Source organism: Phaenicophaeus curvirostris, chromosome 7 (assembly GCF_032191515.1).
Source record: "Phaenicophaeus curvirostris isolate KB17595 chromosome 7, BPBGC_Pcur_1.0, whole genome shotgun sequence".
NCBI lineage: Eukaryota > Metazoa > Chordata > Aves > Cuculiformes > Cuculidae > Phaenicophaeus > Phaenicophaeus curvirostris.
This window is the reverse complement of record NC_091398.1, coordinates 22,326,020-22,352,293: the sequence shown is the minus strand read 5'-3', so window position 1 is coordinate 22,352,293 and position 26,274 is coordinate 22,326,020. Positions and strand designations below refer to the sequence as shown.

Genomic DNA, 26,274 nt, shown 5'->3' with positions numbered 1-26,274 from the left:
AAATATGGGCTACGTGGGATGGAGCCTGACCCTCATCAGTCTTCCTGAGGGATGTGGGCAGGAACTTGGACATCATTTACTGACTGTAACTTCAGCATGGAGAGTAGTCCTTGGATTTTGATGTGGAAATGCAATCAAGTGATACTGTTACTTAGGATAAGGTCTGCAGTGTAAACAAGCGTTGATGGTAATTGTAGCTTTCAGTAGCATTCTGCCCCTTCCAGAGCTGCGAAAGGAATTTGAGGTTGTGTTAAATTTATTTATTTCATACTGGCAAGTCATTTCTGTGCATGCCTGTAAGTCAGTCATGTTTTTCATCTGTGCTGCAAATCAAGATAAACTGGTCTGTATTGAGGTCGATGCTGATGGAGCTGTTCTGGTGTCAGTGCCTTAGCTGGCTGGTCTGGAGCTGGCCTGGGGATCTGTAGCTCCCTGTGATAAAAGTGCTGCTGAAAGCAGCAGGAACTCCTGGAGTGTCTCTGCAACTGATTCCACACAAGCTGAGGAAGGAAAGGCTGACAGTCCAGCACCAGGGCTTGTGTTTCCCTACTGGGTGTTGCAGCTTTGGGAAGAGGAAACCCGTCTCACTGGGCTGCCTGTGAGTGGAGACTCCTCCACTCTTCCTCTGCTGGTGCCCATGGGCATCTCCTGCCTGAGGACCAGGCTGGTACTTCTGGGAGGATGAAGGAGGCTGACGTTGTGATAATTCAGGAGGAGGTTGAGTGTTTTTGAATCTGGGATCTGAATTTGCTAATGAACTTCTCAGTGATTTAAAACTTGTTCTTTATTATAATTGAACAGTTTCCTTTTAATTTAGTATGAATATGTCAAAAAACCCCTAAGCTAGATTGCAGATGTTTTCTGCTGTACTTCCTAAGCAATACCAATCTCTAGTAAATGCCATTTGTTTGGGGTGAAAGGGTAAACAAGAAAAATGTTGAAAGCTACAAAATGTATTTACTCATGTTTTTTAGGGTGGATGATGATTGATGGCACTGCTTACTTCCAGCGTGCACTGTGACAGCTGAGTAGGCTATTCTCAAGCAAACGTTTTTGTCTTTGAGTATTTTATTGGGGGAAGGAGGGTAACCCCATGACTCTGGGGAACTTGGAGTGCTTGCAGAGCTGCTATTGTTGTGCTCCCTTGTAGTACCAGAGTCTTTATTGAACCATTCACTCTCAGAGGTTTAACTTTGTAGCTTTCGATTAAGTCACTCAGTTGTTTTCTATTATGTCCTCTTCTCCCACTCTTACTTCTAAACAAATGGAAAAGTGAAAATTGCAGAGTATTCAACTTCTCTTCTCAGGTCTCCTGGAAAAGATAGAATAATCGAAGATTTGATAAAGCAAAATACCATAAAGTATATCAACTGAAAAAAAAAATACATTGAATTGAAAGTGGAAGGCACATACCTTCACAGCAGTGCCTTTCAGGAGAGCATAGGGCAGATAATTAATTTTGTCCCAGCAGAGTCTTCTGGCTAAGGTGTCGTTTAATGGTCATAAGGTACTTACAAGTCAGACAGTGATACGGGAATGGGCTAGCTGCTTAGCTTCTATTCATCACTGTCTCAGTGAAAAGAGTGCCTCGGGAATTGGAAGGGTACATACTAGTTATTAGACCTGCAGCTCTTCTGTCAGCCTTCTGGAAGAATTTTCAGCTTTGAATTAGAAAGTGAACTGAGAGGGATTTTTAGACATGTTTAGTATGATGCCAGTTCACTACAGCCGTAATGCAATCGGGATCTAATTTTAGATCAATCTTACTGTGATCTGTAGCTTTACACATTCATGTTGTAATATCACATACCCTTCGTTCGTGTGCCTTTGTGTCAAGTATACAAAGGTACATGCGCACAACTGGGTGAGGACCCCTGTGTAATTTTTGCTGGCCAAAATAATGAAGTTACTACTGGAAAGGTTGGCTGTAACTGAATATGCGCTTTAAAATTCCACCTTTTCAAGGCTGTTACTGAAATTACTGAGAAGGCTTCTGGCTTACAGAGAAATGTTTTAGTTTATTGGTTATGCGTGTTTTATCTTTCTTCATAAAAATCCACCATCTCACTCTGTGATGCTGTGGTCACTAAATTGGGAATTTGAAATTTTATTATAGCTGATATTTTTGGTTGATTTCTTAAGGATATTAGGCTTATGCAGCTGTGCTTGAAGGAGAAGTAGTAGGTCTTGAAATATTGTGCAAGTGGGTGGTGAGAGGGAAAAGAGAGAGACTGTTAGTTCACACTAGTGAAAAAAATTGTACTGTGACTAAATCCCTGATTATCAAAGTAACCACATAGGAGAATGCATTAAACACTGCAGCCCTGGGGCGGACCATCAGTGAAGCAAGCCCCCTACTGTGCCTCAGGTAATCCCATCCAGATGCAAATCTAAAAAGAATCAAGTTCTGTGCATTTCTCATTTTTTTGTAAATTTGAAATTAAATTCTAGTTGTATTTTCTAGCTGATAACAGAGTAGCTTATTCTTAGCTTATTCTTACCGTTCTTAGAAGACACAATGAATTGTCAGTACTCTACATATATATCAGTGGCAGGAGGAATCTTATCACTTGTTGCATTGTATAAAATCATGATCTGCATTCAGCAATCTGTTGTGCATGTTATGGGCTTTTATGGCGAATTTCATCCATCTGTATTTATTGTTGAAATAATGCTGTTGCTAGAAATCTTCCGGGTTTCTTGGTTTTCCTGGTTAAATAGATACATCGCGTATGGTGAAATGTCAAAAAGCAAATAATAAAAACAAATATTAATTTTACGTCTTTTCTTTCTAAGTGACATTTTTTGTGGGCCTGAATCCTACGTAGGACTGCTTGGGGTGTACATTAAACCTGCAGATCATAACATTATATGTTGGTTGTGCATTGTCCTTGACTTAGAAAGCGTGAATTATTATAGTCATAAAGCTATTTTTGAAGATAGTCGTTTCAAAACATTACAGTGTACCAGTAGATATTAATTATTTATATTTTTCCAGTACGAATAGTTTTATTGACTGTTCTCCAGGGAGAAAGATGCACTTAAACATCTTTTTACTAATTTTGGATTCACTTGAGGCCAAGCCTTGAATGAAGTCATGGTTCCACTCTCATGCCATAGAGCTATATTCATTTTATTGGTGGCAATTTAATGTTGGCTCCTGCTGACCAAAATAGTTTTTGTTTATAGGGGCCTGTTTCACACACTCTTCCTCAAAATTTCATCTAAAGAAAACAATAGGTTATCTGGTATTTTTACTGCTCTTTAGTTTCTCCTATTTTTTTTCAGCTTCCCAGTAGAAGAAAGCCACAGAGTAACTTCTTCAAGAACTGTTTTGGGCTACTGGAAATACCAGTCTGTCTCCAAATTGCTTCTGATAGCTGTGCTTCGTATTTATTTGGTGTCTTATAAATGCACACAGCCCCGTGAGAGCATTAGAGAATTGGGTTAATGATGTTCTTTTTAATTTTAACACTTATTACAAAGATAAACCCAAGATTTTATGGGAGATGTTTATAGTTTTGGTGTTTCACGAAAGAAAAAAGAAAAAGGAAAAAATCCAAAAGCCCAGCCACCCTGAATCTTTTGATTGTTTGCTTATAAGTTGTCAGATGCAAAGAACCAAGCTCGTACCATAAATTTTAGATGACTTACTGAAGTTCGAAGAACATGATCTGACCATTGTAATATCAGAGGCTCCACACCAGTTTCTGTGTTTTCCCTCACTGAAAACTTGAAGGCTCCTGGAGCTCCTAGATCTGTGTAAGTGCCTGCATAGGTATAAGAGAGGGTATTTCTGCAGCTTTGCCTTTTCTTGGGTGGATATGACAAGACAAAGGCATTGGGTTGGTCAAAGTCATCTGCCAAGCTGGAATTTGAATGCGGAATTAGGAGGGGGAAGTTGAAACAGTTTCCATTAGGGAACATGCTGAGCATGCTTATTGTATAACGCTGCAGCAATACTAAAACGCAAATGGCTGCTGGCTGTGCACAGGCAGTTCTTTAATATCTCAAGGTTTGGTGCATAATAAACTAAAACCATTTTTTCATGCTACCTATGTGATGAATTCTTATTAACATTATTTGTTAAGGCATATCAAGCATCTACATTAAACATCTGTATATAATTAAATTTTATCAATGTGACAAAAAAGCCCTGTGTTAGCAAGGCAACAAAATTTGCAGAGCTAAGTAATGAATAATTGGCAAATAGCATAGTTTCTTAAAGCATATGACCCTTTACTGTGTATTTATTTTGATATCCAAAGCAATGTATATTTACACTTGGAGATTCCTGTTGAAGCTAAGAATACATTTCATAAGGATACTGCAAATGGTCTAACTGTGTTAGGGCAGCTTTCTGCTTCACAAATTAGTTCTGCTGAGAAGCTGGCTATATTAGTACAGCCAATCTGCTTCTGCTGATTGTATTGGCTTGTTCAAAGTGAGCTGAGCTAACACAGATCCTTAGCTATATGTTGAGATACATAGCACAGATGAATACCTGCTGCATGAAAACACTTCAGCTTTGAGGACATCTGCTTTGTTTACCTGCTGTTTATAAGTGTCCTCCGGTGATCATGACACCTCATGGCTTTGCTACTTCATTTATATTTCTCTTTAAACAGTGAAGAAACTTGAATTCACTTTTTGGAAAGGTGGGGTTTTATAACCTCTTACTTAAGCCTTCAATCTCTTCTCACCTCTTTTTCTTTCTCTGGCTTTACCTCTTCCATTGTGCTCATATTTAGTCCTTATTGTCATTCTCAAAAACCAATTTATGCCAATTTTCTTGTTTAGGCACATCTTTAATGTTTGAGAGATGTCTCCACTAGAAATTTCAAGTCTTTTCCTTAAGGTACCTGGGAGTGAGAGAGCATTTCAGCCACCGTAGTTACAAGATTTTCAAAAATTGTTATTATTTGTTAGCACAGATAAAACAGTTTGTCTCCTTTCACTTTCAAAATATTCTTGCCAAGTTTAAACAAGTATGTATGAAACTTGCAAAGGAGGTGAGAGAAGATGGGCAAGAAGTGAGAGAATAAGAGCAGACTCTTCACGTTCCTCTTTCCAGAAGAACATATTTAGAGGTCAGAATAGCCAGCATAATTGATTCTCGCCAGAGGTAGTATGAATTTATATCTTTACCCTTGACTTGACTTTTAGCCTCTATTTATTTAGCCGTTTAAATTGTTGTAGCCGTTTCTATTGACCATCCCCTTGACAGTCTCATTGTTTACACTTTCACTTCGCTTCCTCCACATTTGAAATCATAATGGAAATACTTTTGAAAGCAAGCATGTAGGCTATAACTAAATGCTGTCTCACTCTAATTCCAAGTGTTAATGCTTTCTCAGTTAAGGCAAGCGTTGTGTAGTATATTTCCTCATAGGGAAGTTCTGACTAAATACTGTAATCTTGACGTTGCATTAGATGTGATATGCAAACAATATTTGAAAAATGTAATTAAGAGAGCGAAGTTGATTTTAAGTGTTAAATTAAAAGAACAAATTTGCCTTTTATTGAAGAGGAGAGGGATCAATGTTCAGTGAAAGAATTTTGAAAATGAACAGGCCAAGCTATCATTACCCCAGAGATTCTATTATTTAATATATCTGCTTTGTTTTTCAAACGTTTGCTTTTAAAGTGTTCTAGAATTGATCAGAATCCCATTGTGTTTGAAGACAAGGCAAAATTACAGTGCCAGCCAAGCTTGTTCACTGATGCAGAGGTCCGGTAACATACTCTGTAGGGAAGAGCATGCATTTCCCTAGCAGGGTCAAGATGGCTGTAAAATACCCTGTCCTGTCAGCAACTCTCTTTTAGCAGAATTATTTTTTTTTTTTTTATCTAGTAAGGATAGATTGTGGTCATTGGGGATTGCAGGTCTTTTACTTCTGAGTAAGGTTTCAGGGTAAGTCCCTACGTCACATCCCCTTGAAGGAATAAGAAGCAAGGCAGTTAGAGTTTAGATGCTTAAGAGTTATATGCTTTAATCCCAGCATCAGGGTGGTTAGACCTCAGCATGGAACCACAGCTCAGCTATTTGCTGTCGAAGCTCCCTGTGCTCCACAGTCACAGTCCAGTGCCAGCTCCTGAGGACAGGCACGTAAACTTTCCCTTTGGAGAACAGAGCATAGATCTCTCCTCCTCTTAAAACATTTTTCTTGTAAAGATCTGTGTCTGAATGTGTTTCCTGTAATTTACACAGTAGTTTAACAGCTAAGGTTCTCGCCAGGATGCTGTAGAGCCAAATCTGTTGTTCAGTAATTGCTGCCTCTGATTTATAGCTTAGCAGAGAACACCTTAGTCCTTTGTTTAGGCAGAGACTCTTTCACTGTATAAAAAATATTAAGACTCCCAGTCCAAAGACAGTGTGCACAGGTAGCATGCCAAGTGCTGTACTGTATTAACCAACCTTCAGGTACATAAACAATCACTCATTGGTTTGGGCCTGGCACAACCTTTCCATCCCTTTTCCTTCTCAAGATGCTTTGCACTCATACTCTATTTTCCTTTTGTTCTTAGACACCTTGCTTGGAAGAATGCTAAATTTCAGGCTCCTGGAGAGACCTGGACGTGAATTTATTCAGGCATCTCTGTAACTTTTGGGTATCTGCAAAAGTTGCCTTTATGCTAGGGGATATTCAAAGTGAGAAAGTGAGACCCTGAAAAAAGCTCGGATGTCTTTGAAGATGACAGGTGGGCAGAGCCTTCTAGGGAGGGGGTTTTGATTTCAGAACCAGTCAAAGTTAAGGGCCTTGGAGTAATTTAAAAGTTACCAGTTTCTCATTTGAACGTAGCTGTTTTTCAGTCAACAGACAGTAATTAACCACGTGTATGCTCCTGTGCCCTTGCAAGGAGTAGACTGACCAGGGGTAACTGTGACTGATGGTGGCCATACGGTGTCATGTGGCAACACATACCTGTTGAGATTGCCCATCACATCCCTCGGTTTTGTTTTCTGGTCCTAAGGAATCTGGTACCAGTTCTCAAGGCAGACTGTATCGGAGACCAGTGCTCCCTGTACATTACTCTTTAGAGTTGGATACCTTCTGAAAGGAGTCCATGTGGTGTTCAGGGAATCATTAACTCAGACTTGTGAAGGATCTGTTGGAATAGTAACCAAGTGCACAAGTGTTTTCAGACCTGCACAGTTTTTTTTTCTCACTTTCTCTTCCTTGCTCTGGCTGATGAGCACTTTAGTTACTGCATTGAAAGTGGAGCAGTGTCAGCAAGAGGCTGTGCTGCTTTGAGGGCTTCCCCCGAGGCGTGCTGCTAAGGGTTGCACAGCTGTGAGAACTGAGAGTGTAGGCAGTAACACACTGAGTGCTTTCTGGCAGCTGCAGCAGTCAGACAGACTCCTCAGCATTGGGATGAGTAATTCGATGCTGCACTTCCAATTGCATCAACATTCTCTCCCTGCATACCCCCCCAAAGTATAAAGGCATTTCTTAGTTCCGTACCGGACCAGCAGATGCACTGCACCTCCCTTGTAATATAATTGCTATTGGCAATTGAAACGGAAATATCACTGAAACAGCAAGAAGACCCAAGTAATTTCTCCTCAGTTATTGTTTCCACTTTGTTGGGAGTAGCTGTGTGTGTGGATGTCTGTCTAATACAGAGTGCGGCCTAGATGCTGGCTCTCTTCTGCTGCTGTTTGCTGTCCAAATATCATAAAGACTGAAACTGCTGTGATTTTGAAGGGTCTGTGGCTATAGTTTTCAGAGATATGTTTCTCTATGAATCTTTTCCCCCAGTAAACTAATATGAAACTTGTTGCCTCAGGAGAGCAAGTCAGATGAATTTATAAGAGGCTGTGCACTGTCCTATAGCAACATTTGAGCCTTATGGTTAGGGGAAATTGACTGCAAGGATGAGGAAACAACTATGTATCTGCAGTGGTTGTGGCTGGATTTCTCATCCCATTGCTTTCTGCTGAAGCGTTAAATACTGCTGCTGGAGACAGGATATTAAACTTGGTGCAATCATGTATGTGCTTCTCAGGCTTTTGCTTCCTAAGAGGTTAATGAACTCCCTTATTATAGAACTTCTGTTCTAGTCCCTGTAATTAAATAATATCATAAAAATGTTGTATAATGTATCCATTAATTTCTAGTTTTGACTAACAAAGGCAAATGTAAACCTGCCCATAACTCCCTCCTGCTGTGCTTAGGAGCTGGCAGACAGTGTAAAATGCTTTGTCAGCAAAGCAAACCAAGTAATTAGAACTAACTTTCTGTTGCCCTGGGATGAAACCATAATATTCTTGCTACCTCAGTCCCAGAATTTCCTATAGAAAGACTTAGACAGACTTCAGCGTTTGCTGAATTACACTTTTGGATTAGTCCTGCAGGCTCTGTAACCTGGTGAGCCCATCAGTTTACTTAAATATCGGGGTTTTTTTCTTTTATTTTCTTTTTTTTGTAGCTCAGCTTCATATTCCCACTCTTATCCTGTTCCAGCTTCGTATCAAGTTGTTGTAAACCTCTTCACACTGCCACTTTATTTTTTCCAGGAAGGAAATTGATGTCGGGTTTTAAAGGGAGTTATAGGTGTATAGGAGACATTGAAACTGCTTGGTACTAGAGCAAATGTGAGCAAAGATACCAGAGAATTTACTGAAGAGCTGTGCTTACCAGGTCAGAATGTAGGAGCTATATCACTGAGATATCACTCTGAATTAATTAAAAAGATAAAAAAGATAGAGGCTAGCGATAGCATTCTGTGGTTTATACTGTCAAGTGACAGGGTACAGTTCTTGTCCACAGTAGCAAAACTGTCAGTCCTCTGCCAAGACCTGAGTGCCCTCATCCACCCTGCCTGCTGGGAATGGTTCTTGCACCTGCTTCATCCTGCATTATCCAGGAGAGCGTGAGGTGGCCTGGGCCAAAACTCTGAAATGTGCTAATTGTTAAAAGGTGCAGGCAATACTGGAGTCTCTGCCTTAACCTTGTTTTTCTTACTAGTAGCCGTTTAGGCCAGCATATGTTAGCTTCCTGACAGAGTCGGGGTTTTTCTAAGCACATAGCCGTAGAAATTTTGGTTGGAAGCAGGCTCTGGATGTTATATAGTCCCAGTTCAGGGATGGAGCAGAATGCAGCTGGCTCAGAATTAATGAGTCTTAAAGGTAGCTGCAGGTATTATAAAAGTTCTGTTTCAGTGAGGAATGGATATTTTTTCCCTTGCTTTCAGTGGGATTTGTCAGAGCCCTAAGTCCGTGGCACTAGGTTGTGGTCATACTCGGCAAGTCTAGGATGTCATCAATCCGAGACAAACCTTTTGCCTGGTTAAGGATCGGCACTGCTTGCCTCTGCAGTGCTGCGGGGGCATGGTGGCAGCTGTGTATCCTCTGAGCAAGCTCTAGCTGTCCTTAATTGCATGCAATTTATGTTATATTTCTACCTCTGCTGCTAAATTTCTGCTTGAATACTTTGCTTTATAATCTTCTACTCAACCTCAGGAGTATATTAGGCATCTCATTTCTTGATGTGGGAAGGACAGAGTTTGGGAGGCAGTTGGTGTCTCTGACTACAGTGGGGAATTTCTGGATTCCAGACATTTATTGAACACTAAATTGGTATATGGGTTTTGTGACTTCGTAGTCTTTTAACTGTCTGTAAAATTGGAATTACCAGATGTATCGGGGTGATGTGAACGCTGATTAGATTACATTTATTTGGCAATGCGTGATGTATTGTTCAGAATAATTTCTTCTTATTTGAATGTTATCCCTCATTCTGAACATTTCTTCCTCCTGTGGCAGCCAAGGTAGGGACCAAGTGAGGGTATTTGTAAAGGAACTCAGATTTTTTCCTTGTTTGAAATCTCATAACAAAACCTTGAAATTAGGGGTGCCATTGACAGCAAAATGGGAAAAATACTCCCTGACAGCAATCTGTTAGATGTTATTCTAGCAAAATAACCATCTTTGTACATGTTGAGTTAGAATATGACTTTTGATGGTATTTTCCTTTCCTAGAGCTTCAGTGTCTCCTAATTAATTATATCTAATTTCATACTAAATGATTATTCGAGATCAGAACTGGCAAATTACTGGTACTTCTAAGTTAAAATTACTTTGGAAATTATGACTGCATTTTCTGCAGTTGGATGTTTCAGTGCCTCATTGTCTCTGTTCCTGGTACAGGTGCCTGTGACAGCATTGCAGCGATGAGTGGAATTTTAAAGAGGAAGTTTGAAGAAGTTGATGGCTCCTCACCTTGTTCCTCTGTGCGGGAATCAGATGATGACATTTCTAGCAGTGAAAGTGCTGACAGTGGTGATAGTGTCAACCCATCCACTTCTAATCATTTTACCCGTAAGTACTGAAGTTATGTACCTAAAAAATTCTCCCTGTTCCTTAAAATAAAATAAATGTTTTGGTTAGATAAACATAATGATTTTAAACTGAACAGGCGATGAAGTGGACTCTCTAGTGTTCTGTTTGTGACTTGTTCAAAAGAACTTAGCAGATGTGTACCCTTTTGTCTTCTTATTAACAATATAAAACTATTTGTTATTGTAAAAATTTAAAGTCACTTGGAAGCCCCTACTTATTTGCTCTTGGAATTATGCAGCTCTTTGTAGTTGATGTTGGGAGTTGCACTTAAGGTATTTCAAACAAGTACTGTAGTGAAGGTGCTTTAGGTAAGTTTGTTTGTTTTCCTTAGATAACTGTAGTGCACCTGTCAGCTCTCTGCAGTATTTTATTGGTGAGAGTTCTTCTCCAAAGAATATTTTCTTTGGAATTGTGGGACGCTGTGTAGGGGACACATTAGTGCCAGAGTTTCTATTCTTCGTGTAGGGGAGGGTGTCTCTTTACTAGGCAATGGTTTTCTGTACAGATAAGAAATTTGGCTTTAAGTTAGCAAAGCTATGTGTGCAGAATATGCATCTAGCAAGAATAAATTTACGGTTTATATATGTAGTTTATGATTTTTGGTTTAGGTGATAATTCTATTGGAATAGTGAACTGCGTGTTTCAAAACACAGAGGTTTGCCTCCTTCAATTCCTTTGCATATATAATAGACCTCCCCACTGGAGTTAGTGTCTAGAATGCCAAGTTTTGTAAAGACTGTGTGCCAAGGAATAGGTGAGGCTTCTCACCACTGCCCATACACAGTGTGTTCCTTATACCCATGTGGTTCAGAGTATGCATAGAAATCATGTTTGTAGCATATGGCATGAATGTTCCTATAACCGATTCATCTAACAAATGCTGCTGTGTGAGCCTAAGGTTTGGATGTGAGGTCCTGGGTCCTCTTTGCTCTAGGATAAAACACTCTTGTGCAATATAGGGTTATATAGGCACGACTTTCAAAATGCATTTATGTGTAACAATCTTGGTGTGGTATGTTGTATTTAAAGTACAGTACTAGTAGAGGACTTATTTTCTGAAATGCCACAGAGGAGTAAGTGAGCCAGTAAATCTCTTTGTTGGTATTAAGAAATAGCTTAGTGACAATATTATCTGCATGCTGGTTTAAATTTTGCATCTTTTTAAGGACTTAGATGATTATTTATCGTAGACTGAAAGCAATCCTTTTACATCAGTCATTGCCACGCACATGCAAGACAGCAATTTTATTGTGAATTCACAGATAAAATGAACGTTTGTAATTTTGGGGAGAAACTTGGAAGTTGTAACATGTGCCTGTAACAATAAGCTTTGATTGTAGTTGACACAATAAACAATTTTGGGTTTGATTAAAATCTGTAAGGGAATCTATAGCATTTCAATGTTCTGATTGGTGAGGTATGTAACTGAGATATTTGTGACCAGAGCAATAGAACTTTATTTGTGTGTGCGCTACCACACACATACAGAAATTGTACGTTACATTTTTTAAATACACACACACATATATATATTAGTTAGCAAAACAGAAACAGAAAGGGTAAATTGTTTGCATATGCTCTCATGTTACTTCTTAAAAAGTATTGTCTATAATATAGATGCAACAGCCTAAATTGCAAGAAATCAGTATGGAATAATCCCAGTATTATATAAGTCTAGTTTGGGAAGAAAAGAATTAAACAGGTGGACTTTGTGCTGCATTTGAATAGGTAAATCTCGAAGCTCTTAAGGTAGAGGCTACTGGAACATGGCATCTGTCAATGTTTAACATTATGCTCCATGCTTGTTGTAATGCAGCGTACTTGCAGGAAATTGATTAGGGTGATAATTTTTTATTGTTAAAAAGATAGAGGATGTTGATGCTTAGATGAAGTATAGAATGGAAAGGTGGTTTTATCCCTACTTAATTACTTGCGTCTTCCATCCAGACTCTCTTCCAGTGTGCATCATTATTTTGTAACTTTACCAAGAACACTCCAGGTTGCACCTAAAGGGGAAGTCCAGTTTGATTTATTGTAAAATGCTGGAAGTGAGATTTTGCACCTTTTTCTTCTTTCTTAATGTTAGAGCATATCAGTCACTTATATGTTTACACAATTGACATCTACCAGTTGAACAGTGTTAGAAAAATCACTCAGCCAGGCTCAGGCACATCTACTATCTGTAAGATCAACTTTGCACTAAAAAGTCTTAGTGCTGATGCATCGTAGCACAATTTAATGTGTTTTTACAATAAAAGTTAATCATGTTTATATTTAAATTAACTGCAAAGAAGTGAAGATACTTGACAAATACTGGAAGATGTTTCACATGGTAACTGACTACCTCTAGAAAAAACAAGGCTTTTTGTTGAGATTGGATTTTTATTTTGTTTTATTTTTCTGAAATCCTCTTGGGTCTTTATGTGCATTGATTCTGGAAAGAGTGTTTTAATTGGACAGTTGATGGAAATTTTATACACAGAGGACTGGTTTTTATTTTTGTTTTTATCAGTTGGTTGACATTGGTTGTGTGTGATGTTGGATGCTCTTCAGGGCAGGAGCACTTTTCTTTGTATGTATGTGCTTTGTTTTTTTTAACCTTTAGATTTTTTTTTTAAACAATACTATTTGAAAAAGCATATTTTTTAGTTCTAGGAAGTGATAAAATGAACTGATCCTACTGAGATACTGGGCCCTAGCTTGTCAAAGCAGAATATATGGAAATTGTCAGTGTTCATATCTCATGAATACAGGTGTCTTACAGAGCTAGTAAGTGATGCTGTCTTGAAAACAGCATGCAGATGCATTGTACTGTAACAAAACTGTAACAGTGTACACTGGAAGGCATTTTGTTTGTTCTTTAAATACATTCATCTCCCAAAATGAAAGTTAAGAACTTTCCTATGTTGAGTATTTGAATCTGTACTTTTTAGAGCACATGGAAAGGAAGAGTTCTGTGAGACTTACTCGGTGAACAGATTAAAAACAGTCACTGAAGAAGAAGGACCGGCCAGGTTCCTTGCCTCTGTTAGGTGCCTGAGTACTCCTTGGTGGAGGTTATCTTTCTAAGCCGTTTCCTGACACTTTGTATCATTTACTTCTCTTTTGTGAGACACTGCCAGGTCCTGTGCGCTGTCTTCCTTCTGATGAGTAAGTCTGAAGTTCAGTATAAACTCTTTTACTGACTGGAAATATGTGGGTTGTGGGTGACCTATAGTCAACCCCAAGATTGATACGTTAATTCTTCAGCTGAGCTTTTAAAAGAAAGCCTAACTTGGCCATCTAACTCTTATTTTTAGTTTCTAATTGACCTGACAAAGCAATAGATTTTTAATCACTTGTAGCTACAAGTCTTTCAGTGCTTCAGCAAGCAGGCACCTCGCATATAAATCTGTCTAGAATAGCTGATGCATCTTAATATTTACACAGCCCTTGAAAAAATATATATGTTGGTTCAGATAAACAAGAACCTTTCAGCTATCCTGCTTCATTAGTCTTAAGGTCAGTTTAACCTGCCAGCTAAATGAGGCATACAGCTGCTGTATACCATTCAGGTTGGGCAGAAACAGCAAAAGGTAGTCTTGATCTCAACAATTAATCCTCTAATGTGATGGCAGAAAAGACATGACTTAGATGTCCACAAGTGCCATTCATTGTGACTGCTACACAGGGATAAGTACAGAGTTTCTGTAGCAATATATCCATTTAAACAAATTAAGACGACAACAACAACAAAAATCCCTACCTTGAACTACAGGCATCTTATTCTGAGTCAGGAAATGAAATTAAAGCCCATAAAGCATAGACAACTGTTACCAGGCTCATAATTGAAAAATGAATAAATGTAGTCAGGTATATGTGTGTATGTATGCATATGCATGTTTTTAGATGTCTTATTACAAGGTGATGGAGTGCCTTCATTACCACTGGGTGATATAATCCCTAGTGTCTTTTTTACTTAGTTTTCTCAGTCTACTGAGGTCATTTCAGTTTGACTCAGCAGCCTGTTATTCACACCACAGATTTACGTTAATGGATGCCAAAGCACATTATTAACCAGCCCATGTACCTGTTCCATTTTACAGCCCCTCCTCCATATCAAAAAGAGGGTTGTTCACCTTCAAGTAGCAGTCCAAGCATGTATATACAGTATTAGTTCCTTTTTCCTTGGAGGTATGTGGATTACAGTGTGGGAGCACACCCAATGCCATTTTAACCCCTATAAATTGCCCTGCAGAGCAAGGGCACCCAACTTTTGTGTTTCATCAGCTCCACAGAAAGTTGTCTTTGGAAATGCCATTCAGGATGTCAGTATGATGCCCTGACAGTTCCTATGATTGTGTGTGCTGAGGGGTGCTGGGTTCCATGCTGCATCTCAGCTGTGGGGGATTCTTACTGCCTTGTGGAGGTATCTGCCTCTAAATGCTTTCATACAGAAAAATGTCCGAATTTAAGATGCAAAATCGCATTCAACTGGAAGACCTGAGAAGACATCATCAAGTCCTGTCTTTTGCTCTTTGGTGCTGGTAAAATCTCCCTATACCACATTAACCACAGATGCATCTCTTACATACCTTGAAAAGCTGCTGCTTTCCTCTGTTATTTCAAAGTCAGTGTAGTGACAGTGGAACTTTCAGAGTAATGCCTTTGTTGCTAAGGCTTCTCTTCTTCACCTGCAGAGGCAGGTGAAATCTCCAGCAACAGCTCATCTGACAAGGTTATCTGCATCACCAGGAGGTAGAACCCTCACACAGTCTAGTTGATGTTCTCCATTGGTTACCTGTGTCTTGCCATTAATATTACTACTGTCATTAGAGAGGTTATCCTGCAGCCAGCCATAATGGTAGATCCTGTCATTCTGCTAGTTAGGGTACTGTTGTTAAGAATATTGGGTGCCTTAGGTTCATTATGAATGTGGCTGGTCACTAGAAGTTCTGAGAAGACCCTTTGCTCTCTAAATGCTCTTGCTGTCTTTTGATTTTACTGTTAAAGACAACGAAGAATTTGAAAATACCAGTACATCCCCCTTGCACTTCTTTCCATTACCCTTAAAAGCACTGTTTTGAATATTCTAGTAGCTGACATACTGAGATTGCCTCATCTAAGTGACCATGCAGAATTTGGAAGGAGGTATCAAATCCTTTAAAATCCTTAGGAAGGTCTAGTTTTTCTTACATTATGATTACGTGAAAGATGAAGTCTTATTTAGTGTGAGGTCAATAGCACAGAGCATCACTTGAGCTTTGAGCCTAAGCTTTGTGGTTAATTGCTGATTAATGATAGAAATCTAAATGAGTTGTGATGGTGGCTTATTATGGGAAAACACTTAGAAGTTGTAGCTAAATGCAGGCATTCTTTTTTCATGACATCTTGCAGTTATTTATATTGCCTGAAACCAGGCTTGGAATTTCCTTGTTAATAAGGAATACATTATTGTCATTATTTGTTGACTCATGTTATGAAATGGAAATAGATTGAAAGATTCTCATTTTTTATTTTAAAATAAGTCACCTCATCTGGACAGTAAAAGCCAAGAAATGCAAAAATTCAGAAATGTATTGCAATATCTCTGCTCAAATGCTCGTACAGGATGACAGGGAAGGGTGTGCCATGGCAGGATCTTGTCTGCAGTCTTTTGTCTGGAATGCCAACTATTGTAGAGGGAGTCTTAAAAAAATGCAGAGAGGGGTTAGGAGGCAGGCTTCCATGGGTTTTCAGAAGGATTTGTGCAACTAATTCTACTTACATATTTTGTAAAAGTTTTCTCTTATAAAGTAATGCATTGCTTATTCTGTATGGAGGGACAGGTTTTGCCATACATGGTGTATTTGTTGGCTTAGATAACATACAAACATCTTTTTGGTTTAAGATGTTCATGGCAGATACGCAAAATATGTTTGCAAATGCAAAATCATGGGCAGCTAAATGAGTGGTTGTGTTTGTATCAAACGACAATTCATATAAGTCCCTAACATGGGACAAAGGATTGCCTGTTGTGTCTTAGGACAGCTCAGCTAATACAGTTGTTATGCATGGGTGTTCCTCCAAGGATGCCTAGTAGCTGCTGTCCTCCTCACAGTGTTCAAAGCCGAGGCCAAGGTCAGAAATAATCATCTACAAAACAGCAGCTGGAATTTAGAGTAAGTGGTGAGGCAGAGAGCAGTTAACCATTTCCACTTCTCCCCACAGGCTGATTATATTTGCAGAATGCAGAAGCTGGACTGGTATGATGAATGTCACTGAAAAGTGTTCTGGAGATGGAGGGGGCTGAGGAAGTAAACTTTAAGCCGTCACTGAAATTTTAGCAATAAAATTTCAGCTTTTAGCATGCATCACAAGAATTTAACATTTCTGTGAAATTTTAGATGAAACTCTCACAGTGAGATAAAATTTTTAACCAAAGTATGAATGAAAAACTCCTATTCATGTCAAACTTGTCTTTAAGTTTGCATTTTTAGAAACCTTTTCAAATGTGACACGCTTAAATGTAGCATTAGGTAAGCATTCCCATTGAGCCCATTCTGTGTGGGGAATTTAACTTCGGCTTTACCTGAGAGGAGAATACCAGGAGGATGGAATAGTGAGATGCTACTAAGGTGGGTCTTGCCATTGCATGGAATTTTCCTGTCCTGTCTAATTTCCACAACTCAATTTATGCCTTCTTGAGTATGCCATTCCCTTCAAGACTTCCAGGTTCAAATTTATTTCATAAAATACTTCCCTCCACTTAAGCCCACATGTTCCTTTTGGAGGGTGTATTGTATGTCACAGCATTGCCACTTAATGTGGATTCCAGCATGTAGAATGTGTGTTTCGTCAATAAGGATTTAAAAGCTGTAAATGTAAAAATGCATGGAAACTCTCAGAAAAATGTCTTTTGGGAGGCAGTGGGATAGAAGGAGAGGTAGGAGGCAAGAGATTGAAGCAGTATCTGGAATATGACCTTTTCCCAGGTTTTTGTTTTCTATGAAGATTGCAAGGCAAGCTGGTTTTTGTAAGTGATGTCTGACCTGGATTACCATGATGGATCAGGCTTTGCTGTTCTGTGGTGTTAGACTTGATGAAAGACTGTGTGGGAAAGTCATGGAGCAGGTGGAGAATGATGTTAATCCTTCTTGCCATAGTGGCATTAAAAGTATGTAAAAAGCAGACAAATGGATAGTAAGAGTATAAGAAAAGCAGCGTTTCCTCTGGTTGAAGATTGAGCTCTAATCCAAAAGGCTGCTATGTACACTTTTTTCTCAGCCTTTTGAAATTTTCATGTGCCCAAAATATTTCTGCACTGGTGACAATTAATTACTTTGCCCTCATTGATGCACGTGTGCTAGTAATCTGCCAGGTAGCCATATGGTTCACATTTATTTTACTGTGCCTTTGACATCAGGAGAATAGCTGAGACAGCAGAAGAAAGTGCTTCTGTCTTGGAGTTGAGCCAGAACTGAGATTATTTATGTTTCGTAATCAAAGAACTACCAGATTTCTCAGTAAAAAATGTTTGAAAAACATGATGGGCTTAAGGTGTCATTCCTATCAGGACTTTATAAAATGAGGAAGCAAGCTTTACGTTTTGTAGAAAAATGCAGCCATGGGGATCTCTTTCCAGATGGGGAGGGGAGTCTGGATTCTGTTTTGACTGGTAAATGTGCAGAAGGAAATGCTCTGTCTTTCTCTGGTTTGACACTGCTGTAGCTCTGCTTGCCCAGAGAGCAAAGTGAGAATGTTCAAAAGCGATTGAAAAGTGCAGATTTGAAGTGCATTATATGTGGTGGAATGGTTCAGGAAAACTTTGTTTCAGCCTGCTAGCACATTGCTACTGTTGCTTGCCTATTTCGTCAGTTATAATTTATTCCTGTACATTTGACACTTGGATGTTATTCAAAAAGATGCACTGGACTTCTAATGTAAATATTGATTTTTTCCCTTTGTGGTGAAGATTTATGCGACACAGCAGCATAAGCAAGAAAGAACAGCAGCCATGGAAGATATCTTATGGAACAGTTTTATTTTTTAAGGCTATTGTTGTTTTTGTGATAGCTTGTTGGATTTTTTACAGTGATACTCTCTTCAGTTTTAACTTCAAAGTTTAGTTTATAGGTTATCCTTGACAAATTAATTTCTGAGGTCTCCTGTTTCATGCAGTCATATAGGCCACACTGTGTCTAGAAAAATCAATTTAATGCACTTGATCAAGTACCTGTAAGCTTAAAAAAAAAAAAAAAAATCTGAGGAACACTTACCTAGTCTTTCTGGAAAAGGATGCAAAACCCATCCTGTATGCCATTACTGTTAGCCACTGGGCAATAAAAATTGTACTTTTTGTTTTATTAAGTAAAATGTTACCATTTTAAATAGCAACCATTTTCATAAAAATGATGGTGGTAAAAGTTATGACTTAGTGTCCCTGTGTAGGAGATGATCCTCAACTGTGTGAATAATGTGCCACCTATGGCAACAACCATAAGGATGTTTGTGTGTTTATTTTGTTTTTAATCTTTTGACAGTTGCTCTCCCCATGTCCAGTTAACCAGAGGTTTAGTGGTGTGGGGTCAGAGAGGCTTCTCTGGTCAGGCCTTCACCTGTGTAATTTGGAGGGGGAGTGTGAGGGTGGTCATGTGTAGAAGAAGGTTGTCTTGAATGAGATAAAGCTTGTTTCGTGTCACTGTTCAGCCTTGTGAGTACATTGTTGGCATCTTAATTTCTTGAATGACTGCTGAACAGGTATCTTTATCCTGTACTACAGTGGATGACTGAAAAAGGACTTTACTGAAATATTGAAAACCGAAGGGGTGTAATAAAAAACCCTCGATATCTAGTGTTTAGGCATTGCAGCATTCTGCAGGGCTCTGGCTCACAATACAGATGTTCTTTTATTTTGGAAATCTTAGAGGTTCTTTGTCTGTTCAGCAGCTAGAGAAGTGCATAAATCAGGAATTGTGCTTAAAGAGAGATGGCAGAACTATCACGTGTAGTCACAAAATAAATTATAGCTGCTGTGGATAAAGAGAACTCTTAGAAGGAAGAGAGGTTAATAACCGAGAAAAAGATGAATAAACATGTTTTGTTGTGTACGTGTGCAGGCGCATCCTGAGCAAAGGTAGCAAAAGGGTAAGCGCAAAGAGCAGGTTGACCTTTGTGTTGACCGTGATTGGGTTAAATTATTGCCATTAAAAGTTTTTCTGTAATTCTTCTGGCCTCACCTCTAGGAATTTTGTTTACAGAGTTGCCAGTTTTGCCATAAAAAGTCTGTGGTGTGGATGACTTGTGCTGTGACTTAGCTTGGGCCAAATGCTGCATGGGTGGGGCTGTGCTGTGTCCAAATACAGCCTTGGATCTGCAGCAGTTGCTTGTGCAAGACAAGGAGCTCATAAGCCTACAGAGCCTGACTTGACTCCGGGAGGAGGCAGACCAGCTGCAAGCAGGTGATTAGCTTGAGCTCTGCTCAGCTAAACTCAGAAACTGAGCCACTGAAACATGAAATGCTACAAATCAGTGTTTCAGCAGTTGGTATTTCAGGTGAGGAACTCTTGACAGTCCTGTTTGAAGATCTATGTCTGAAGATCTTGTTCAGATATAGTGACCTTTTCTGAGAGATAGTTTTGTAGTGGTAATTATGTTCTTAACAGCATCGTCTTTCCCTCTGATAATAGTTATATTTTATGGATTACAGTACTTACATATATATCGAAAATACGTAATTCCATGTAATCTTGAGATATGGAACTAAAAACTTATATTAATTGTTTGAATAATGAGAATGGAGTTGTTTGGGTTTTTTTCTTCCATGGAATATATCAGACTTGTATTATATAAATGTGTTGAGGTTATGTGTGATCCATAGGACAGGTTCAGGTGATGATGGATATTTCTATTCCTTCTGGCATCCTCGCACACCATGAACTGCTAGACACAGTTTGATGGTATTTGTTTTCAAAAAACACCATCTAGTTGCTGTTGACAGTGTCTGTCCAGCAGATGCTAAAGCGACACATCTAGCAGCCTGCCTGGAGTCAACGTCACACTTTTTTGTGCAGAACAGATGACAGTGGCATCCACTGACATCACTTGTTGGACAGGCAGATGGCATGTAAATACTTTCTTGAGACTGGCCAAGCAAGAAGCTGTTAGTAGTTCTCTTTTGGAAAAGTGTGGTGCTTACACTCCATTTAGATAAATTTTTAGGTTATGAGCTTTTACTTCCATGGAAAACCTTTGAAACTGACTTCAAAGAGGCATGCAAGTTTTGCACAATCTGTGTCACTCATCTGAAAGGAGCTTACTAATTGATTAACTTCAGTAAATTTTCTCTGGGCATATGACCTTCTGTTCTGTCTTGAGTTAAGCAGTGTCCTTAGCAGTAATTATAACTGATGCAAATGTACTCTTTAAGGTACAATGCATGCAAAATAACATATGCCCCCGACTCTTGATAAGATGATCTGAGAAGCTGAGGTCTGGCTGTCTGGAAGCAAAAAGGCTGAATGAGTTGTAGAACACTGTGCTTCCAGTGTTGGAAAATGTTCAGCATTTCCATTTAATATCTAATAATAATTTTTTCTGAGGTCACATTAAGGCAGTCCTCTGCTCAGAGACTTCAGGAGTACAGTAGAGCAAGAACGTCATGCCTTTGCAGTGCTGACTGTGCTTACTTTTGTGTCCTTGGTTACTGAGGTGGTTGCATTTCTCCGATCTCCTGACTGACATCTCTAATCCATGCTTTGGGGTAATCAAATAAAATTATGTAATATTTTGCAGTTCCTGACTGATCCTTTCTTGTGAGCAACATTCTCATGAATATGAATATGTTCTGACTGCTTCCTAGCAGTAGATGACTATAGAGTTATTCACAGAGCCTTAGCTCTCCTTTAATGAGCTCTTGGATGAGACAGAAGCAAACCCAAAAGAGAGGATGTGTTTCAGAAAGAGATAATCTCATGTAATCTGAGGGCTCTGAATGTTTACGTGCTTGTTTACTTGTACAGATTATCATGTAATTTGACTAGGAACTGTAACATTAATAAATAAATACAGGAACTTTAAAGACCTTTACAACAAATGCATGTCAGCTCTCATGCTGTCTTCAATACAGTTGTGTAATTCTGGATATAGTGCTGGTGGTGTTGCAGTTAGAGTGTGTCAGCATTTTCTTTGAAGTTCAGCTTAATGCTGTTTTAACACAGTTTTTGTCAGTGATATATTACAAAAACCCAAACAAACAACGTTGATGTGTGGCACTGATAATTTAATTACTAAAAGTGCTAAAACCTACAAAGAAGTTGAAGAAATGCATTAATGGGCTCTTTCAACAGCTCATACCAACTGCAGTCTTACCGAGAGAGACTTTTAGGTATAGACATATGGCAATGCATGAAATTCATGTTCTGCATTTTGACAGCACATACATGGGCACCCCCACCCATCCCTAGGTTTATGTTCTTTTTTTTCAAATGGAAATAGTTAGATTGCAGACTCTCTGTCTAGCTTCATTTAACTATTCATATTAGTGTATAGCATGGGAATAAAACTGAAGATTGATTTCTTTATGTATAGAAAGTGATAGGATTCAGCTTAAAAAAATGGAAGTGCTTATATTACAGCATTTGGTACTGCTGCCAGTAGCAGCCATGTCAAGCGTTCCATAGCTAAGATTTGAGATAAATTACACTAAAGTTTACATATAAAGACTCGAAGGCATTTGGTAGCTTTTGTGATTTACAGGCACAGTCACCCTCTATTTCCTCTTGAAGCATATATATATATAAGCATATATATAAGATTAACCTTCTGTCTTTCCTTTAATATTTTGCTATAGCTTTCTCTCATTCAGTTTGTGGTTGGTTCTTTCACTTGGTGAAAAAGCTGCTTGCCTTTCAGTAGCTGTCAATATTTCTTGCAAAACAGAGACAAGATCCTGTTGATATCCAAGTAACATCAATACTGTTGTGTCAAAAATTTGGTACATCTCAGAATGGTTTAGATACATCCTCCAGCAGAAGCAGGAATTTTTAATCTCCACCTTCCTGTGTGTCAGGGCATATAGGCAGTGAAGGTTCTGACTCAGAGTATTTGCTTTCATGCTACATTGAAAGAGAATGTCACAATATCAAAATTGCCCCATTTTCTAAACTCTAAAAATTCGGTTTTATTAAAACAGTTTTGTTTTGAAACTGTGGTGTATATGAAAAAGAACAGTAGATTAAAAGAATGATACAATGCAAATTTGACACCCCCCTGCCAAGCAGTCTCTTCTAACAAAATGGGCCTCTTTCCCCACTAAGAGCTTCCTATAAATATTTTTCACAGGCTCTGCTGATATGAGATTTGCTTAAACTTGGATGTAATTTAAACATGCCTAATATAATAAATTCCTCTGTGTACATTTTGGAACGCTCACCTTTTTTGGAACACTCTTCACTGAGAGCATGTAAGTGAATATAGAACCTGAGCTTAAGTATCTGCTTTATATTTATAAGCGAACATTCCTGCAGCATATCTGAAGAAGTGCAACTTATTTGTATAATAAACTATACTTTTAACTGCTTAGCAGAGTTTAGGAAAAGTAATACTATTGCAATGTTTTACTGAGCCCTAAATAGTTTTATGATTATGTCAGTAGGGCATCCTGTCTGTAATTTAGTTACAGGACTACATTTTCTAATATACTTTTGTTCATATAGGTAGTTAGATTATGCTGGTTTTCGGACTGAATTACTTAATGTAAAACTTTGGGCTTTTTACATTTGTGTTGATTAATATTTTACTACATAACAACATTAGAGAATTAACTATGTTTTAACTGTGACAATAAACCAGACCTATTATGAAACCAAGGCTGAATGCCAAGTGCTTCCAGTCTCCAGAGATGGTGCAGCTCTTATTGCGCAGCATATATCACATTGCTCTTACTGCTTTTGTGGAATTGTGCCAAGTCTTTCAAGAGTGGTCGGGCACCTTTTAAATTATTTTACTGCCTGGATTCTGGCCATTAGGTCTCTCATTCACACCTGCCCAATTGTTGCTTGTAAACTGCAAAACAATGGCTTATTATCTACATTCGAAACCTCCTGTTGCCATTTTGCGATAAATTAAATAAGTCAGGCTGTTCATCTTAAAAATCAAATAGTGTCTCTTACATTTCTCTAGTGTTTGTATGTCTCTTTTTTTGCTTTTTTGTCTAAAGGCTCACCACCATTACCAGTGAGGAATGATCGGTATCAGAATCTCTGATTACTAAATCTCTGTAGAAAAAGAACAATATTTAACAATTAAAATTTGGCATTTGTTTTTAAACAAATCCATTTCATATGATACTGCATAACTGTTAAAGAAAAACTGAGCATGAGAATTAGAAAAGACTTGATTTAATATTTTTTTTTTTAATTTCTACACATTAGAATGTATATGCATACACATATGCATGTATTCAGTGGCTGGCAGCAAAAAGAAGGATGAAGTTAAATAAAAAGGAAGTGGTTCTGATAGTTAATCAGCATTATTCCTGTATTATTCTGTAATGATGATGATACGTATCTCTGAGACAGTCTGAAACAGTAAACGTATTGCCATTAGTTTTTATAATACTAAGTTTCTCACATTGTAGATAAGAGTGCCAATGTGATCCCATGCCTTAAAGATATAATTATAGATCTTTACAGCAAAGCCTTGCAGACAGAATAATAACAGTGTTTACAGACCTGTGAGAGAGACAGGTCTGCTCTTCTCCTCACTGCTGCCCTATGCAACGTTGGTTTGTTCCCAGGGTTTTGAAGAGGAGCAAATCAGTGGATCACTGTGTTTGAGGTGACACTGTGAAATAAGTTCCTTTTGCTGGGATTTATTTGCTTACTTTGTAAAAAGATAAAACATTTATATATATGGGAAGACACAACTGTCTTGACCAGGAATTTATCTTCTAAATTAGACCATAGAGTTCATTATTGTAGCAGCTTGTAATGGGCTTCTAGGTTTTCATATATGGTTAATATTTCTACTGTTATCTCCTCACTTAGGCTGCATACCTCTGAACTTAAGCGTGTACATGGGTGCTGTTAAGGTAAGTGGAACTACACAAGTGACAAATTTGCAATATGACTTTACATTCGTATTGTAATCTGCATCTGTTCTAGCTTCTTCAATCCTGAAGAGAGAGAAGCGGAAGAGAACAAAAAATGTCCATTTCAACTGTGTTACTGTGTATTACTTCACAAGAAGGCAAGGCTTCACCAGTGTTCCCAGCCAAGGGGGAAGCACACTGGGAATGTCTACTCGCCACAACAGCGTGCGCCAGTACACACTTGGAGAGTTTGCAATGGAACAGGAGAGGCTTCACCGAGAGATGTTAAGAGAGCATCTAAGGGAGGAAAAACTCAATTCTCTGAAATTAAAGGTAAAAATTACTCAAGACACTGATTCTTTCCTTATTTATTTAAATGAGCAGTGTTAAAGCGCAGTGTATGTCTTTTAAACAAAACCATTTCCTTGCTATCATTCCATTTTCACTCAAAACAATGGCATTTTTCTTCTTTTTTTTCTGTTTCACTGAAGACATATTTTTGTTTGCTATTACCAAGTGCTGCTGTAGCTTTCAGTGATGTGTACCTCAGAGTGCTTTACGGGGAGGTTGTTTACACTCTGTTTTCTATAGAGAAAGGCAGAGGGCTGTAGAAGCTAGCCTTGAGCAGGGTAGACAACGGAAGTTTGGAAGTGCCAGGAAGAGAATGAGTCACCTGAGCCCTTGCATAGTGCCCTCTTAGACCAGGGCATGGTAACATCTTAAGTACAGAAAGTGAAACAGCTCATTTTCTTGGCCAGCTTGAGCAAATTTGTCATAAAGTAAGAAACAGTAGTTCTAAAAATGTTTTCTTTTTTTTATTCAGTGTACCCATTACTATGATTGTGTGTCTTTAATAATTCACCAAAGGATGTCTGTGTTAAAGAAGAAATGTGTCAGGCAAATTAACTGGCTATGTCAGTTTAGCTGGTCTGAACAAATACAGTTCTGAAGTTGTCATGCATTGGAGAGGAAAGAAACTGTGTAGTTGAGTAGAGGAGAATGTAGAAGGGAATAGTGCTCTTGGAAGTGTCCCTTCTGCCTCTTTAGAACTGGTGGCAGAACTTCTGTTTTTGTTATGTTTTTGTAGAGGATGAAACACTTCCCGTGGGATGGCTTGTGTTAAATATATTTTTGGCTCTTTTGCAGATGAATCCTATAACTTAAGAGTAAACAATTGTAACCAAACCGCTGTGCTCCAGTGCCCCTTCTTTTGTGATATTAAATCAATGTTTCAGATACTACTACTGCTGTCCAGAGCAAACTGGCGCCCTCCAGGTTTAAGAAATGCCTTTCAGCATTATTCCCACTGAATGAATTATGTTCATGAGTTCTGTGTCTGAACTCCTGAAGAAGTCCGTGTGACCCTTATTATTGTAATTACTTTTTTCAATCTCCTAGTTGTTTTTTGTTTGAATGGCTAAATAGTTCATAAAATTTGAGCTGTTTTAATGAAAAACAAACAAACATAAACCAGGAAAAAGGCAAATTAAAGATGAATATTTGGACAGGTTTGAAACCAAAGGCTAAAGTATTACTGAGATAGCACTAGACAGAGACTACACCTCTAAGCATCTCGCATCATGGGAACTTAAGAGCATCAAGTGTGAATTGAGCTGTGTCAGTGTAATCAATGACTCTGTGTAGATCGCTTGGCTTGCTTCTAGGAATCAGGTCAAAGAGAGGAATGCCCAGTGGAGTGAGTAAAGCATAGTAAGGTGTGCAAGTATTTCACTTTCCCTTTTTTTTTTTATGGCTAGAAAGTAAATCAAGAAAAATCACAGATCCTATTTACCTCTGAAGACAGGGTGAGGCCTTTTAGCATTCATCTATATGGAGTAGAGTGTGGCTTTTGGTGCTTTCATAATTCTTTTGGCTGGGA

At 38.6% G+C, this 26,274-nt stretch overlaps 1 protein-coding gene across 4 annotated transcripts in view; it reads left to right on the top strand.

Moving 5' to 3' along the window:
• Nucleotides 1–26,274, top strand: part of CSRNP3 (cysteine and serine rich nuclear protein 3) — a 107,203-nt gene that overhangs the window by 63,764 nt on the left and 17,165 nt on the right. For all 4 annotated transcript variants that reach the window (XM_069861197.1, XM_069861198.1, XM_069861200.1 and 1 more), the window contains 2 exons: nt 10,154–10,324; nt 24,469–24,728. In XM_069861197.1, the coding sequence (XP_069717298.1) occupies nt 10,154–10,324; nt 24,469–24,728 (431 nt within the window). The remainder of the gene's footprint in view (nt 1–10,153; nt 10,325–24,468; nt 24,729–26,274) is intronic.